Raw genomic sequence first — 14,782 nt, forward strand, 5'->3', positions numbered from 1 at the left:
GTTAATCAAACTGGTCTCCACTTGTCAATAACAGCATGCCCTTCCTTGCTTCTCTACTTTGTTCTTGCCATTTCCCGTGCAGTAAAACCTTGGTTTGCAAGCATAATTCATTCCAGAAATAGGCCTGTAATTTAAAGCACTTGTTTATCAAAGTGAATTTCCCTGTAAGAAATAATGGAAACTCAGGTGATTCGTTGTAAAACTCCAAAATATTCATATAAAAATGAATTACAATACTGTCATATAATACAGAATAATAAAGAAAATAAAAAATATAAAGACAAATACAATTAACCTGCATTTACCTTTGAAAACCTTCTTGGTTGATGTGAGGGAGATGAATGACAGGAGCGTTATTGTCTGGGACAACTTTCACTATAACTAACGGAACCACTGTTATCTATTGGCTCAATGGAATCTTTTTATTTTCCTGCAACTTTAACAAAGAACTTATCCAATGATCTAGAATGAAGCAAAACATTCCCAAGTTTAGTCTTGTATGGAAAAGCAAAGGACTGTCCATAGGTGCTTAGAAGTGACAAATATAAATACACTATTATATATATATATATATATATATATATATATATATATATATAATATAAATACACTAGCGCCAGTTGTGAGCTCCATCCAACGTTCTGAAAAATCACTAATTTCTTCCAGACACCAGAGCCTGAGACTGAGCATCCAAGCATGGGAGATGATCACCCACAATCCCGCAGTGAAAGAGAGAGAGAGAGAGAGATCGAAGATCCTTTGGCTTATTCGTGATCATGTTACTTTCAGCATCACGTACTGCTTGCATTGCAAGACATCACTCATTTATCAAATTAAATTATTATAAATGTTTGCTCATCTTGTGGAACACTCACAGAACAAGTTACTTGCAATCCAAGGGTTTACTGTACTCTTCTTTACAAGAAAAATGGATGAGGAAAGGAACATTCTTTTATCCTTAATGCCTGTTGAAACGTCATCTATTCTGTGAAGAGCTACTTCCCATGTTAACATATTTCATATTTTTTTTCTAGAATCACTTGACACATAATTCATTTATAGTTCTCGCCACGTGTATAACGACCATCTGTATCCATACATCTTCCCTTTCTAGATGTTAGTTAGACATTTTAAAATTGAGAGCCATGATGGTTTTTTGTCATTTCCTAGTGCAGTCTCTTCTCCATGTTAGATAATAAAGAAATAAATAGTAACATTCGGTTAACTATTTTGAGATTAATATCATAATAATTATATTTGAATATTTCTTCCTCTTATTCTTATGTTGCAGTCATTGCTTTGGAAAATATTTCTAAAGACACACTGGTGACCTTTGTCCAATTTACTCCCCACTAATCCTGAGTGAATTCTCTAGCTATAATAAATGCAGAGACACAGTTTTGGCATAGATTATAATCTGATAGATCACGGGCCTGATTTTTCCAAATTTCTTCAGAGATTCTGAACTGAAATTTTTATTTTCTTTAATCTGAAAAGAAATTATATATATGAAATAAAATACATATAAAATATATAATCTAAAAATAAAAATATGTATAAATAAATATATATTTAAATCCAAAAAGAAACACATATAAATATAAATATAAATATAAATATAAATATAAATATAAATATAAATGTAAATGTAAATGTAAATATAAATATAAATATAAATAAATCTAATGCAAAATCAGAGAAAACAGTTTACTTTTATTTTAAAAATGCACTTGTCCATCATGTTATACTCTATTTAATTAAAAAAAATTTTCACATTTATTTATTTGAGAGAGACAGAGCATGAGTGGGGGAGGGGCAGAGAGAGAGAGAGGGAGACACAGAATCCGAGCAGGCTCCGGGCTCCCAGCTGTCGTCAGCACAGAGCCCAATGTGGGGCATGAATTCACAGACCGTGAAATCATGACCTGAGCTGAGGTCAGATGCTTAACCGACTGAGCCACCCAGGCACCCTCTACTCTATTTATTTTTTAAAATTCTTATCTTGAGCTGCTACAGGATTGTTAATAAGTCAATAAGTCAAAGCCCACCATTTTGAAATATATTCTTCTTATCTACCCAGGTAGAAGGTGCTCCTCTTTCTTCACACAATGGGTCTGAATAGCAGGTGACTGCACGCATTTATTAGTGTCTCTGTCCCAAAAGATCTTGCCTCACAGCATGATGCAAGCAAGATTATTAGAAAAATTACAGTCCCTGTTCAATTGATACCTCGAGAAAGCTTTGAAGGTTTATTGATGTGATTCCCTGTTTGTAAAGAACTGCATATCTATATCTCTGCCATTAGTATAGTATTATTGCTCTAAGGTTCTCCTAACTCTTAAAATATTATGATTAGTTAATTTTTAAACATAATTTTTGTGGTAGTAGATGATTAGTGGCAATCTTTGAGATTTGCTTTAAAGGGCAAGTGTGAATTACATTTTTAAAACTCTCATAACTTCCTATGAGATGAGTATCTATTTCCTTTAAGGGCCTCCCCCTTAATACTGTATGCACAGGGCATTTGGTAAAAGCTCTGGGCATTAGTTTCCACCCTAGTCACTTTGACCTAGATGGTGAATAAGAAATATGTTGCCAATGGTGCATGGGGAATGAAGTGTGGATATGTGAATTTTATATACTGGCTATGAATTTAAAATTTTCTCCTATCCTTTGAGCAAAAAGTTAACTATAACACTGGGCTGCGATATAATGAAGAAGGGGATGGAGTCTTACATTTCTTTTCCATGATGTATTAAAAAGACACTGTGAAGGAGAAAATATAGCAAAGGCTTAAAAATCACATGCTGCTTACATTGTGTAAATGATGATCAAGCTAGGGAAAGATCAAGATAGGAAATTGTATATGCTTGAACTACATGTTCCAGATATTAAATAATACTTTGAATGTATACTGCCTTTTTCTTCCTCGTCCCTGTTTGGGGAACACATCTGGTACAATTGGCTAAATATCCCATCTCTACTTGTGTCTTGTTATAAAACGCCGCGACTTGAGGTTTGGTATTGAGATGCTTGTCCATTATGTACAGTACAACACTTAAAAACAAACTAACAAAATCCTGAGGAGCAGTGATTCTGAACAAGGCATTCAATGCTGAATGTAATTAAAAGGACACTCTTACTAATGAATCAGAAATATTTGTTTATTTTTTAAATGTTTATTTATTTTTGAGAGAGAGAGAGAGAGACAGAGTATGAGCAGGGAAAGGGCCGAGAGATGGGGAGACACAGAATCCGAAGAATGCTCCAGGCTCTGAGCTGTCAGCACAGAGCCGGATGCAGGGCTCGAACTCGGGAACCATGAGATCATGACCCGAACCAAAGCCGGACACTTAACTGACTGAGCCACCCAGGCACCTCTGAATCAGAAATATTTAAAGAGTATGGGGCACCTCGGTTAAGTGTCTGACTACAGCTCAGGTCATGACCTCATGGTTCCTGAGTTCGAACCCCGTATCTGGCTCTGTACTGATAGCTCAGACCCTGGAGCCTGCTTTGGATTCTGCGTCTCCCTCTCTCTCTGCTCCTCCCCCATTCATGCGCTGTCTCTCTCTGTCTCTCAAAAATAAATAAACATTAAAAAATAAAAAGAAATATGTAAAGAGTTCAGAAATTACATTCGATTCCTCAATTCTTTTTTTTAATCTTAAAATATTGTATCAGGTAAAACAATTAAATAAAATACAACGGATAGAAGACATTTTATAAACGGTCATGGAAAACCATACCTACATTTTATATGGGAGTCCAGAAACTTTATCCCATGAATCCTGCATGTATATTTACCCGATGGTCCTGCTTAATGTCAATCCATACCTTCCTATTCAGACTGGTAGCAATCACTGTCAGTATCCATAAGTATTTCATGGCTTAGCTCCTCCTAAGCATCCATTTCCTCACTCATGTCTCATCACAAACAAGATTTATAAGGCATAGTGTCTGCGAATAAATGTATAATAAAACCATGCTCAGTGAACAGAACTTGGCTGATCAGACAAGTGTAGTAAATTAAGGATTTCCATCTTGTAACATTAGACTAGATCAATAATATTTTAACATCAACAGTGGGTGCATACTAAAAGACTCTACATGGGATGCCTGGGTGGCTCAGTCGGTTAAGCATCTGACTCTTGATTTCGGCTCAGGTCATGATCTCATGGTTCAAGAGTTGAAGCCACGTGTCGGGCTCTATGATGACAGTGCAGAGACTGCTTGGGATTCTCTCTCTCTCTCTCTCTGCCTCTCCCCTGCTCATGTTCTATCTCTCGCTCTCAAAATAAATAAATAAACTAAAAAAAATAAATTAAAGACTACATAATTTTATTCTTTCCTATTATTTAGTGGATCTATACACTCCCATACCTAAGTTCAGGGTAATAAGAAGATTCCAAAGGACTTTGTGGTCTCCTTGCTTACTAAAGCGTCTGCTCTAGCTGTCCATTCTAAAACTAGGACCATTCATCAATAATTTTACAACAAATTAAAGGAAACAAGGGATAATGCAAAGTATCCACTAAAGGCTTTGTCACGATGTTAGTATAACTGATAAAACATTTTCGGGGAGCCTGCGTGTCTCAATTGATTAAGCATCTGACTCTTAACCTTGGCTTGGGATTCTCTCTCTGCCTCTCTCTCCCCCTACCCCACTCCCTCTCTGTCTCTGTCTCTCTCAAAATAAATAAACTTAAAAAAAAAAAAACCAACATTTCTCTGGGATGCCTCATATTTCTTCTCCCCAAATTGGGTAGTTTCGAAAGAATTTAACTTAATTAGGAAGGAAATTAGTAGGGAAGAGTTTAAAAAGGATTTGGGGGGCAGGTAATCTAAGGATACCTCAATTACAATTCTTTCATGTCTATGAGTCTAATTTTGTTTTGCAGGATTGCATTTCTTTTCTTATATCATAATTCTTATGCCTAAATATTTAGTGCCTATACTTGAAGAAGATATTCAACACTGGAATTCATTTATAAGTAAAGTGAACATACCCAGAGCAGGTTAACATGATTTTCCATATACAGGCATACCTCAAAGATTTTGAAGGTTAGGTTGCACACCACTGTTATAAATAAAGTATCACAATAAAGCAAATCCAATGAATTTTTTTGTTTTCCTAAGGCATATAAAAATTACGTTTACACTATACTATAGTCTATTAAGTGTGCAATAACAGTATGTCTAAAAAACAATGTACATAATTTAAAAAACTTTATTGCTAAAATATGCTAACCATCAATGGAACTTTCAGTAATTCATAACCACTGGCCACAGATTACCATAACAAACGTTTGGAATATCACAAGAATTACCAAAATGTGCCAGAGACACAAAGTAAGCAAATGCTTTTGGAAAAATCATGCTGCTAGACTTGCTCGAGACAGGGTTGCCACAAACATTTTTAAAAACAAGAATGTCTGTGAGGTGCAATAAAGCAAAATGCAATGAAATGACAGATGCCCATATCTCTTCCAGTTTAGTTCTTTGACTATTTGTCAAGACTCATTCCTAAGGGTAAGTGTGGAAATCAGCCATAGAACTGATTAAAATATGGATTTATTGACCTTTTTCTGGTGATGCTGGTTTAATAGGTCCATAATACAATCTGGTTACCTCTATTCAAAATTGTACAGTAGAGATTGGTGTATACTCACTGATCAAAAACTCTCAAAAAACAGCAAAAAAGTCTATTACAACAACAAAAATTTCCCTCTAACGATACAAGGAATTCTCACAAACATGATCCCTGGAATGTCTAATGATATCAAGTACAGGACATATATTATACACAATAAAGAAGACTGAGAGAGTAGGGAAAAAAGAAAATCCTCCAGTAAATTTATGAATCAACACGAAAATATCAATGACTGTCCTCTGGGTCTTTCACTGGAAAGTTATATAAATTATATTAATTTCATTAAAATAATTTCAATCAGGAGCGCGGGGGGGGGGGGGTCAGTTGGTTAAGTGTCCGACTTCAGCTCAGGTCATGATCTCACAGCTGAGGAGTTCGAGCCCCGTGTTGGGTTCTGTGCTGACAGCTCAGAGCCTGGAGCCTGCTTCAGATTCTGTGTCTCCCTCTCTCTTTATCCCTCCCCGGCTCAAGCTCTGTCTCTCTCTTTCAAAAATAAATAAACATTAAAAAAATTAAAAATTAAAAAAATTTTAATTAAAAATAAAATAAAATAATGTCAATCAGATTTAGTGTTCAGAATGTAAATTCATCAGTATTATATGTTTTTTTCAATCAGACAATAGTAAGGAGTTTTATTTTAAATGTATTTTTCAGTTCAATTTTATTCACTTGGCTTTGAAGAGGATTTTAACTATCTGGATTATAGTTCTTCAAAATGCAGTGATCCACTATACCCCAACGTACCCAGGCACAAAGCAAAAAACAGAAACCAAAGGATAAGAAGGATCAATTTACTTCTCTCAGCTGTATTTTATTACTTTGTTCAAGTTTATTTACTTTTTTTAAACCTATGTCTCTCCCAATTCCTGGAAATATTTCTTTAAAATTTTTCTTTTAACATTTATTGATTATTGAGAGACAGAGAGACACAGAGCGTGAGCAGGGGAGGGGGAGACACAGAATCCGAAGCGGGCCCCAGGCTCTGAGCTGTCATCACAGAGACTGACTCGGGGCTTGAACTCACAAACTGTGAGATCATGACTGGAGCATAAGTCGGTCGCCCAACTGACTGAGCCACTCAGGTGCCCCAAAATATTTCTTTTAAAATTGGGTATGAAGTTAGTGAGCAATGTTTGTTTCTGTAACAACCTCACATTTCCAAGAACTTGAGTTTAGTTTTTAATTCAATGCTTCCCAAATCCTAGCTCCTTTTAATTCCTGGGATTAATTGTAAACCTATGTCAGCCACCTGTTTGCTTTCTCCGACATATGGTAACCTATTTTAACCATCTCATCATTTACCTATAGAGCTCTAAAATTACACTGATTTTAAAGAATAGCATGAAATTGTTAGATATCTCTGTAAGGCAGCCTTCACATCCTTATTCCGCAGGCTGTAGATCATGGGATTCAACATGGGGATCACCAGTGTATAAAACACGGAAGCAATTTTATCGGTATCCAATGAGTAGTTAGTTTGAGGCTGCAAATACATGAAGAGAAGGGTCCCATAGAACACAGTGACAGCCATCATATGTGAAGCACATGTGGAAAAGGCTTTTTTCCTTCCTTCTGATGAACGCATCCTTAGAATGGACAAAACAATGTTGAAATAAGATACTACAACTATTATCAAGGATAAGACCAAATTTGTAGCTGCAGATATAAATACTATTGTCTCTGGAAGGTAAGTATCAGAGCAGGACAATGTTAACAGTGGGACAATATCACAGAAGAAATGATTGATTACATTGGAAGAGCAATAAGACAGAGAAAATATACAATATGAAACCACAATACCTGTGGAAAAGCCATAGAGGTATGTGAGGGATACCAGCAGAAGGCAGATCTGTGGAGATACCACCACCATGTAAAGCAGGGGGTTACAAATGGCCACATAGCGGTCATAAGCCATCACAGCTAACGTGAGCACCTCGGCTACAATGAAAAATAAGAACCCTCCCAGTTGGGTGGCGCATTCATAGTATGAGGTGGTTTTCTTTTGTACTAAAAAATTGATCAGCATTTTAGGGGCAATGACAGTAGAATCGCCAAGATTGATGATAGCCAAATGGCGCAGGAAGAAGTACATGGGGGTTTGAAGCTGAGAGTCAACACTGGTGAGGGTGATGATGCCCAGGTTCCCTGCCATGGTCAACCCATAGATCACCAGGAAAACAAAGAAGAGTGGAATCTGGAGCTCTGGGCGGTCTGAGACTCCCATGAGAATGAACTCAGTCACCAGGGTGAGGTTCCCTGGAGCCATGTAAGGGTTTGGAAACTCATCTGTTTGGAGAAGAAAAGGAGAAATGGTTACAAACTCTAAAGATTTATTTTTTAGGACTTTCATTAGGCAGTAAGGGCAATTCCTTAGGTGAGATTTCCTGGAATGATGTATGAATCTAACTCAGTTATTGAAATCAAGGTGCTAGGACTAGTAAACTACAGTCGTTTGGAAGAGAGAAAAAGCAAGTGCAGCAAATTAAATAGATGACCCAGCTTCATTCATTATTGGAGGATTTCCTTCCTCACATTCTTATTAAGTTTTGAATATCTTATTAGCTTGCCAGTTATTTGAAGCCATGATTTCTATCTTATATGTCTCTTGAGTGTGAAAAGCCTTGAGGAATTGTACGCCTTCAAAAAATCCAATTTCTCCTTGTGATTTCTTAATCTGGGACTTGTTGCTTTATTGTAAGATTGGATGATTCTAGTCACTATCCTGCCCCATTTTCTTTATCCTATCTTTCTATAACTTCTAGCTGATGGACATTGAATTTGCAATTTCTACCATCCATATATGTTAACTGTTTTTTCTCATTTTCCATTTTATTAACCCAGACAAAAATACTTGGAAATATGTCTTTTTCTTACGTTTATTTATTTATTTATTTGATAAACACAGAGAGAGAGCATACACAAGCAGGGGAAGGACAAAGGGAGAGGGAGAGAGAGACTCCCAAGCAGGTTCCACTCTGTCCTTCCAGAGCCCAATGCAGAGCTGTACTCAAAAACTGTGAGATCACGACCTGAGCCAAAATCAAGAGTTGGGTGCTTTACTGACTAAGCCACCCAGGTGCCCTGGAAATATGTCTTTTATTTTTTAGATGACTTATTTTCTCTCCAGCTTTCAGAAAATAAGACCTGTAAAAATTACAAATCTTTGTAAAACAACCCATTATGCTTTATTGGATACTATTTCTTTTTCCTTTTTTTTCTCATAACTTTTCCTTCTTCCTCACAAGTTATAAAGTTCCATCATGGTTATTTTTAATCAGTATTTTTAATTTATAGAATATTATAACATTATTTTAAAAACATAATATATCTGGCCTTTGTTTTTAGTTGAACTTTATCTTGACATATTTTCCTACTTTTGACATATTTCACTACTGCAATGGTAATAAACATCCTTACATTATAAAACCTCTATGATAATTTCATTGCATATATTTCCCAACGGATCAGCATGCTATTATAATATGACTGAATATTTTCCTAGAGTTGCTTGTTTCGAGAATGGTCATCTGTTCCTAACTGAGCCAATTAGAATCCCTTCCCAATTACGACTGATAGTTCCAGTGGTGGGCACCTGTTCAAAAAAGTACCATCTTGTGTTACATTCTAGAGAATCAAGACTATATCATCATATAACATAACATCCACCATTTACCAGAAGTTTAAGTATTCTTGCACATAAACACACAAAATTAATAGTAATAGTAATAATAATAATAATAATAATAATAATAAAAGTGAGTAGGAGGAAATGTTTGGACATGATGGATATGGTTATGATATGTTGTGGTGATGGGTTCACTGATGTAACTTCAGACTCATCAAATTGTACCCATCAAACATGGATAAGCTTTTTGTATGTCAACCATACCTTAATAAAGTGGTCTAAAAAAAAAGACTACAGGTCGTAAATGCCTGAACTGTTAAAGCTCAAGTTGTTGACATTTTCTCTCTTACAATAGGATGGAATAGAGAACCATTCTGCAGTGAGAAAAAACGAATGAAGCAACAATACGGAAAGAATCAGAAAAAACAAGACCAGAATAACTTCTAACATTGTAGAGTATTTACTACATCATCATTCTTTTCCTGGTTTCTTTGAGCCATTTTCTTATTCAAGGGAGAGAGAGAGAGAGACTGTGAGTGGGGAAGAGGCAGACAGAGAGGGAGACAGAATCTGAAGCAGTTTCCAGGCTCTTAGCTGACAGCACAGAGCCTGACGCGGGCATCAAATTCATGGACCATGAGATCATGATCTGAGCCAAAGTTGGATGCTCAACTGACCAAGCCACCCAGGAACCCGAGCCATCTCCTTACTTATTTATTTACCAAGTATTTGTTTATTTCCTACTTGTGCAAGAGAATGTTCAATCTCCAGATAAATTACTTGTTCCTCAGTTCATGAGACTTCTATTCCAATAATAAAGAAGAGACAAAAGGCTGGTAATGGAACTCATAAATGAGATAATTGAAGGTTGTAATAAACACAATAAATAAATTGAATAGAAACATACATTAGGATAATCTGGGATGATGATATCGCATAGGATGTTAGGAGAAGGACTTTCTGAGAGAGTGACATTTGAACTGAAACCTAAAGTGTTGGAAGGAACCAACTACTTCAAAGATCACAGGAAGAACATTCCAGGATTTCAGGCAGGCATGTATTTCTTGAAGATACTGCACAGGAGTAGAAAAGAACTTGTCTTCTCTGTTTACAACTTGTACTACAACTTGTTCCTGTTTATTTATTTTTTATTGATTTAGGATAGAGGTTGAGAGAGAACAAGTCAGGGAGAGGGACAGAGGGAGAGAGAGAGAGAAAATCCCACGTGGGGCTTGAACCCACGTCCCGGGGATCATGACCTGAGCTAAAATCCAGAGTCATATGCTCAACAGACTGAGCCACCCAGGTGCCCCAGTGTTTTGTTCATTTTTAAAATGGAACTTGAGGGCACCTGGGTGGCTCTGTTGGTAATGTGTCCAACTTTGGCTCAGGTCATGATTTCGTGGTTTGTGAGTAAGAGCCCTCCCATCAGGCTTTGTGCTGACAGATCAGACCCTCTCTCTCTGCCCCTCCCCTGCTCATGCTATCTCTCTCTCTCTCAAAAATAAATGAACATTTAAAAAATAAAAATAAAAAATAAAAGGGAACTTGAGGCACCAGGGTGCCTTAGTAGGTCAAGCATCCAACTCTTGACTTCAGCTCAGGTCATGATCTCACAGTTTATGCACCGTATGGAGCTCTGAGCTGACAGCACAGAGCCTGCTTGGGATTCTCTCTCCCTCCCTCCTTGCCCCTCCCCACTCAATAAATAAATACACATTTAAAAAAATGAAAAAAAAAAGAACAAAAAGTTTTAAGGTAGGTAAATAACATGATCAACTTTAAATTTAAAATGAGAACTCCTACTGACATGAAGATAATAAGTTATAGGTTTGGAAAGAAGTACACATGAATAGAAACTTAGAAAGAGAGTCAAGCATTTGTTACAAGGCTCCTGGGGATGATAATGTTGACTTGGGTTCAAGTGGGAAGCTGGAGGTAGAGGGAAGGAGATACATTTAACAGTTGGTAGCAGAAAGAAGATGGTACCTTCAACATAATTCATATTATGTGAGACGGATATGAGGGGATAACAGATGGGGCCAGATCAGGAAAGACTTTGTGATTTTTTTTTAAGTTTTTGCTACTGGATCAACAGCCATGACATTTTTGAATATTAGAGAATGTGGTTTAAGATGGAGTGATTACAGTGGCATTTTGAATTTTTTTTTTATTGTTTATTTATTTTTGTGACAGAGAGAGACAGAGCATGAACGGGGAGGGTCAGAGAGAGAGGGAGACACAGAATCAGAAGCAGGCTCCAGGCTCTGAGCCATCAGCCCAGAGCCCGACGCGGGGCTCGAACTCACGGACCACGAGATCGTGACCTGAGCTGAAGTCGGACGCTTAACCGACTGAGCCACCCAGGCGCCCCAACAGTGGCATTTTGAACATAGTAAACTTTAGAGGCTTATGAGACATTTAAACAATAATTTACAGAAACTAATATTTAAATCTGGGGCACATTAGTGTGGTTGGTCTTATAGATACTTAAGATAGCATTTTTTTCATCTAATTCAAGAATTTTTTTTAAAAATTGTAAAAAGCAAACAAACAAACAAAAAACCCTAACTTCTAATATGTTCCTCAATCTTCATCCTTTTCCACACAGGGACAACCCTCTGTTTCAAGATTCTAGCTTTTCTTTTATCCTCAAACATTACACTACAGAATATTGCTTCTGTGTCCCCACCTCCATGCCTCTTTATGACCTTATCTTCTTTGTTTACGACTTTTAATATTTTGTTCACAGCTTTCTGGCTCTGCATTGTCTCCCTTGGCAAACACATCAACCCTAAGCAAAAAAAAAATCTAAATTATATCAGCTCTTCCATTTCTGCTGGAATCTGATATGTTGCTCATTATATCCTTCATACTAAAGAGCAAAAATATATTTTAAAAAGCAACCATTTTAAAAGACAAACATCTTATTCATCTTCCAATTTGCTCTTTCAAAACTCCATATGCATTGTTGGCCAATTTCTCTAAATACTTCCCCATCCTAAGCGTCTTCCTCTTCTACTTGCGTAGGTCAAGCTTTCTTTATCACTGGACTTGACTATTGCATCTGTCTTGCTTTCCCTATCATAATTCTCTCAGGTTAGCTGGTAGAAAAATGGCAGTCGCTAAAGCTTTTTGCGTAATTAAGGTATATAATCTGAGCCTTTTTAAAAAAAATAATAATTGAAAGATGCTTCAGCTTCATTTTCAGTGCATTCCACAATCAGGGCTATACCAATTTTCTGGTCATACTATCCTATCGGATACACAGTGAACATAATTTTCATCTCCGGCTGTCTGTGTCCTCATGTTGATTCTCCTGAGATGACTCCATTCTTTGTGTGTGAGAGGTGACATGTTATCTGAAGGAAGTTTGCTCATCCTTTGTAGCAGGGAGCCCCATGTGATCAGAAAATAGAAATAAAAGTAGTGTCAAATGAAGCTAACAAACGTGAATTTTGGAGTATTTAACAATGTCATCTCTGATCATACTCTAGGCATTTTCAATCTTCTTATGAATACTAATGAGTAACGTGGAGGGTAAAAAGTTGAGCTTTCATTAACACCAATGTTCCATGGCTAATAATCATAACCTTAAAAAGTATATATGGAAGTAGTTTCCATGTACTTAGAGCCTTCTTTTACTATAAAATTATGAGGCAGAATTTTTTAAAAAGTAAATTTATTTTTGAACGTCTTATTTTGCGTCATGTGAGGTAAGGGCAACCCAGCAAGTGAACATTTTCTTCCTTGTTATAGAGGTTCTGTCCTATAAAACCAGGGATCTTGGAGTTTGCGGTTTCTTAAAGTCTCACTTCTATTTATGCAGCGTCTCTCCTCAAAGACAGGTTTTTCTTTATGAGTGAGATCTTCTCAACTATAATATTGGCAGATTAGTTTTACTAGGAGATAGTATATCTGTATATTATCATATTCAAAGGGAGTTTTCTCAAGATAATTTGTGATTTTATATTCTCAAAAAGGAACAGCATTAGGAATTCTTTTTCTCACAGATTGTCAGGGGAAATATGCAGTTTTCTTTTAGCTAATATGGAAGAAATAAAACTATGATATACATAAACTCAGTGAGCAAAAGTTATGGTTTCAGGAGGGATATAATTTATTTGGGTACATAAGACATAACAATACCAGCCCTGATTTGGAAACATAATAGCCGGATCATATTTAACAACATGTATTCTCCCAAAGGCTACAAATCTTGGAAACAGATTAACGTATTATCTTATTGGATTATTCATAGTGTCGAGTGCCTTTCAAAATGGAAGTGAAGGGGCTCAGTTTGAGGTAGAGTTTTGGATCTTTCAAAAGCCATTATACAAAAATAAGACAAATATTTTCTACCCACCTCTAAAGGAGAATCTGTTTCAGGCTCTTAGTGACAGTCTCTAAATGCGGTTCAATAAAATACCTAACTCTGAAGCACGGGTGATTCTAGAATCCACAAATTGCCTTTTATATCCTTGGGGAAGATGCCCCTTGGAAATAGCTCCTTAACAAGATCTCCCTGCAGGAATTCAACCAGACATCCCTTGAGTGTTGTTTGTGGCACTATGAACCTCCATTAATGAAGTGAGTTCAGTTCCCTGATATCTAAGGGACACAGTGATTAAAGTGTATGTGTCAAAGTAACTCATGTGCATTCAGAGATTCATTATTGCAAAAATGCAATATTAAAGAGGTAGAAACCAATGGCCTAGCAGTAAAGTTAGAACAATCTCTATCCATAAATAGTATTGTATTATGCCAACTTTTAGGGCACCTGGGTGGCTCGGTCAGTTGGGCATCTGACTTTGGTTCAGGTCATGATCACTCCCAGTCTATGGGTTTGCGCCCTGTGTCGGGCTCTGTGCTGACATCTCAGAGCCTAGAGCCTGCTTTGGATTCTGTGTCTCCCTCTCTCTCTGCCTCTTCCCTGCTTGTGCTCTGTCTCTGTCTCTCTCTCAAAAATAAATAAACATTTAAAATATTTTTATTATACCACCTTTTCTTTTTTTTCCTTCACTTTTGCTTCAAATAATACAATTAACCATTATTTCATGGGGTGAAGTAGATATTAAAAGGAGAATGTGTCCTCTAAAAACATTCCTCAGGTAGTAAGATTATCATTTTACCTTTTCTTAATGGTTATATTTCAGGTGAGGAAAGGTAGAACGTAACTACTAGGGAAGAATCAAACACAGTATTTAAAAAGTCAGCCTTGGGGCACCTGGGTGGCTCAGTTGGTTAAACGTCTGACTTTGGCTCAGGTCATGATCTCGCAGTTCATGGGTTTGAGCCCCACTTCGGGCTCTGTGCTGACAGCTCAGAGCCTGGAACCTGCTTCGGATTCTGGTCTCCTTCTCTCTCTGTTCCTCCTGTCTCTCTCTGTTCACACTCTGTCTCTCTCTCTCTCAAAAATAAATAAAGATTATTTATTTTTTATTTTTTTTAACGTTTATTTATTTTTGAGACAGAGAGAGACAGAGCATGAACAGGGTAGGGGC

The 14,782-nt window shown here is 36.8% G+C and overlaps 1 protein-coding gene across 1 annotated transcript; it reads right to left on the reverse strand.

The window, feature by feature from the left end:
• Positions 1–6,971: 6,971 nt before the first annotated feature.
• On the reverse strand, positions 6,972–7,919 carry LOC132662529 (olfactory receptor 8J3-like). The gene has a single exon (XM_060607986.1). It carries the CDS (start codon positions 7,917–7,919, stop codon positions 6,972–6,974), a length of 948 nt encoding a protein of 315 aa, XP_060463969.1.
• Between the last annotated feature and the right edge of the window lie 6,863 nt (positions 7,920–14,782).

This window comes from Panthera onca, chromosome D1, assembly GCF_046562875.1.
Source record: "Panthera onca isolate mPanOnc1 chromosome D1, mPanOnc1 haplotype 2, whole genome shotgun sequence".
Taxonomy (NCBI): domain Eukaryota; kingdom Metazoa; phylum Chordata; class Mammalia; order Carnivora; family Felidae; genus Panthera; species Panthera onca.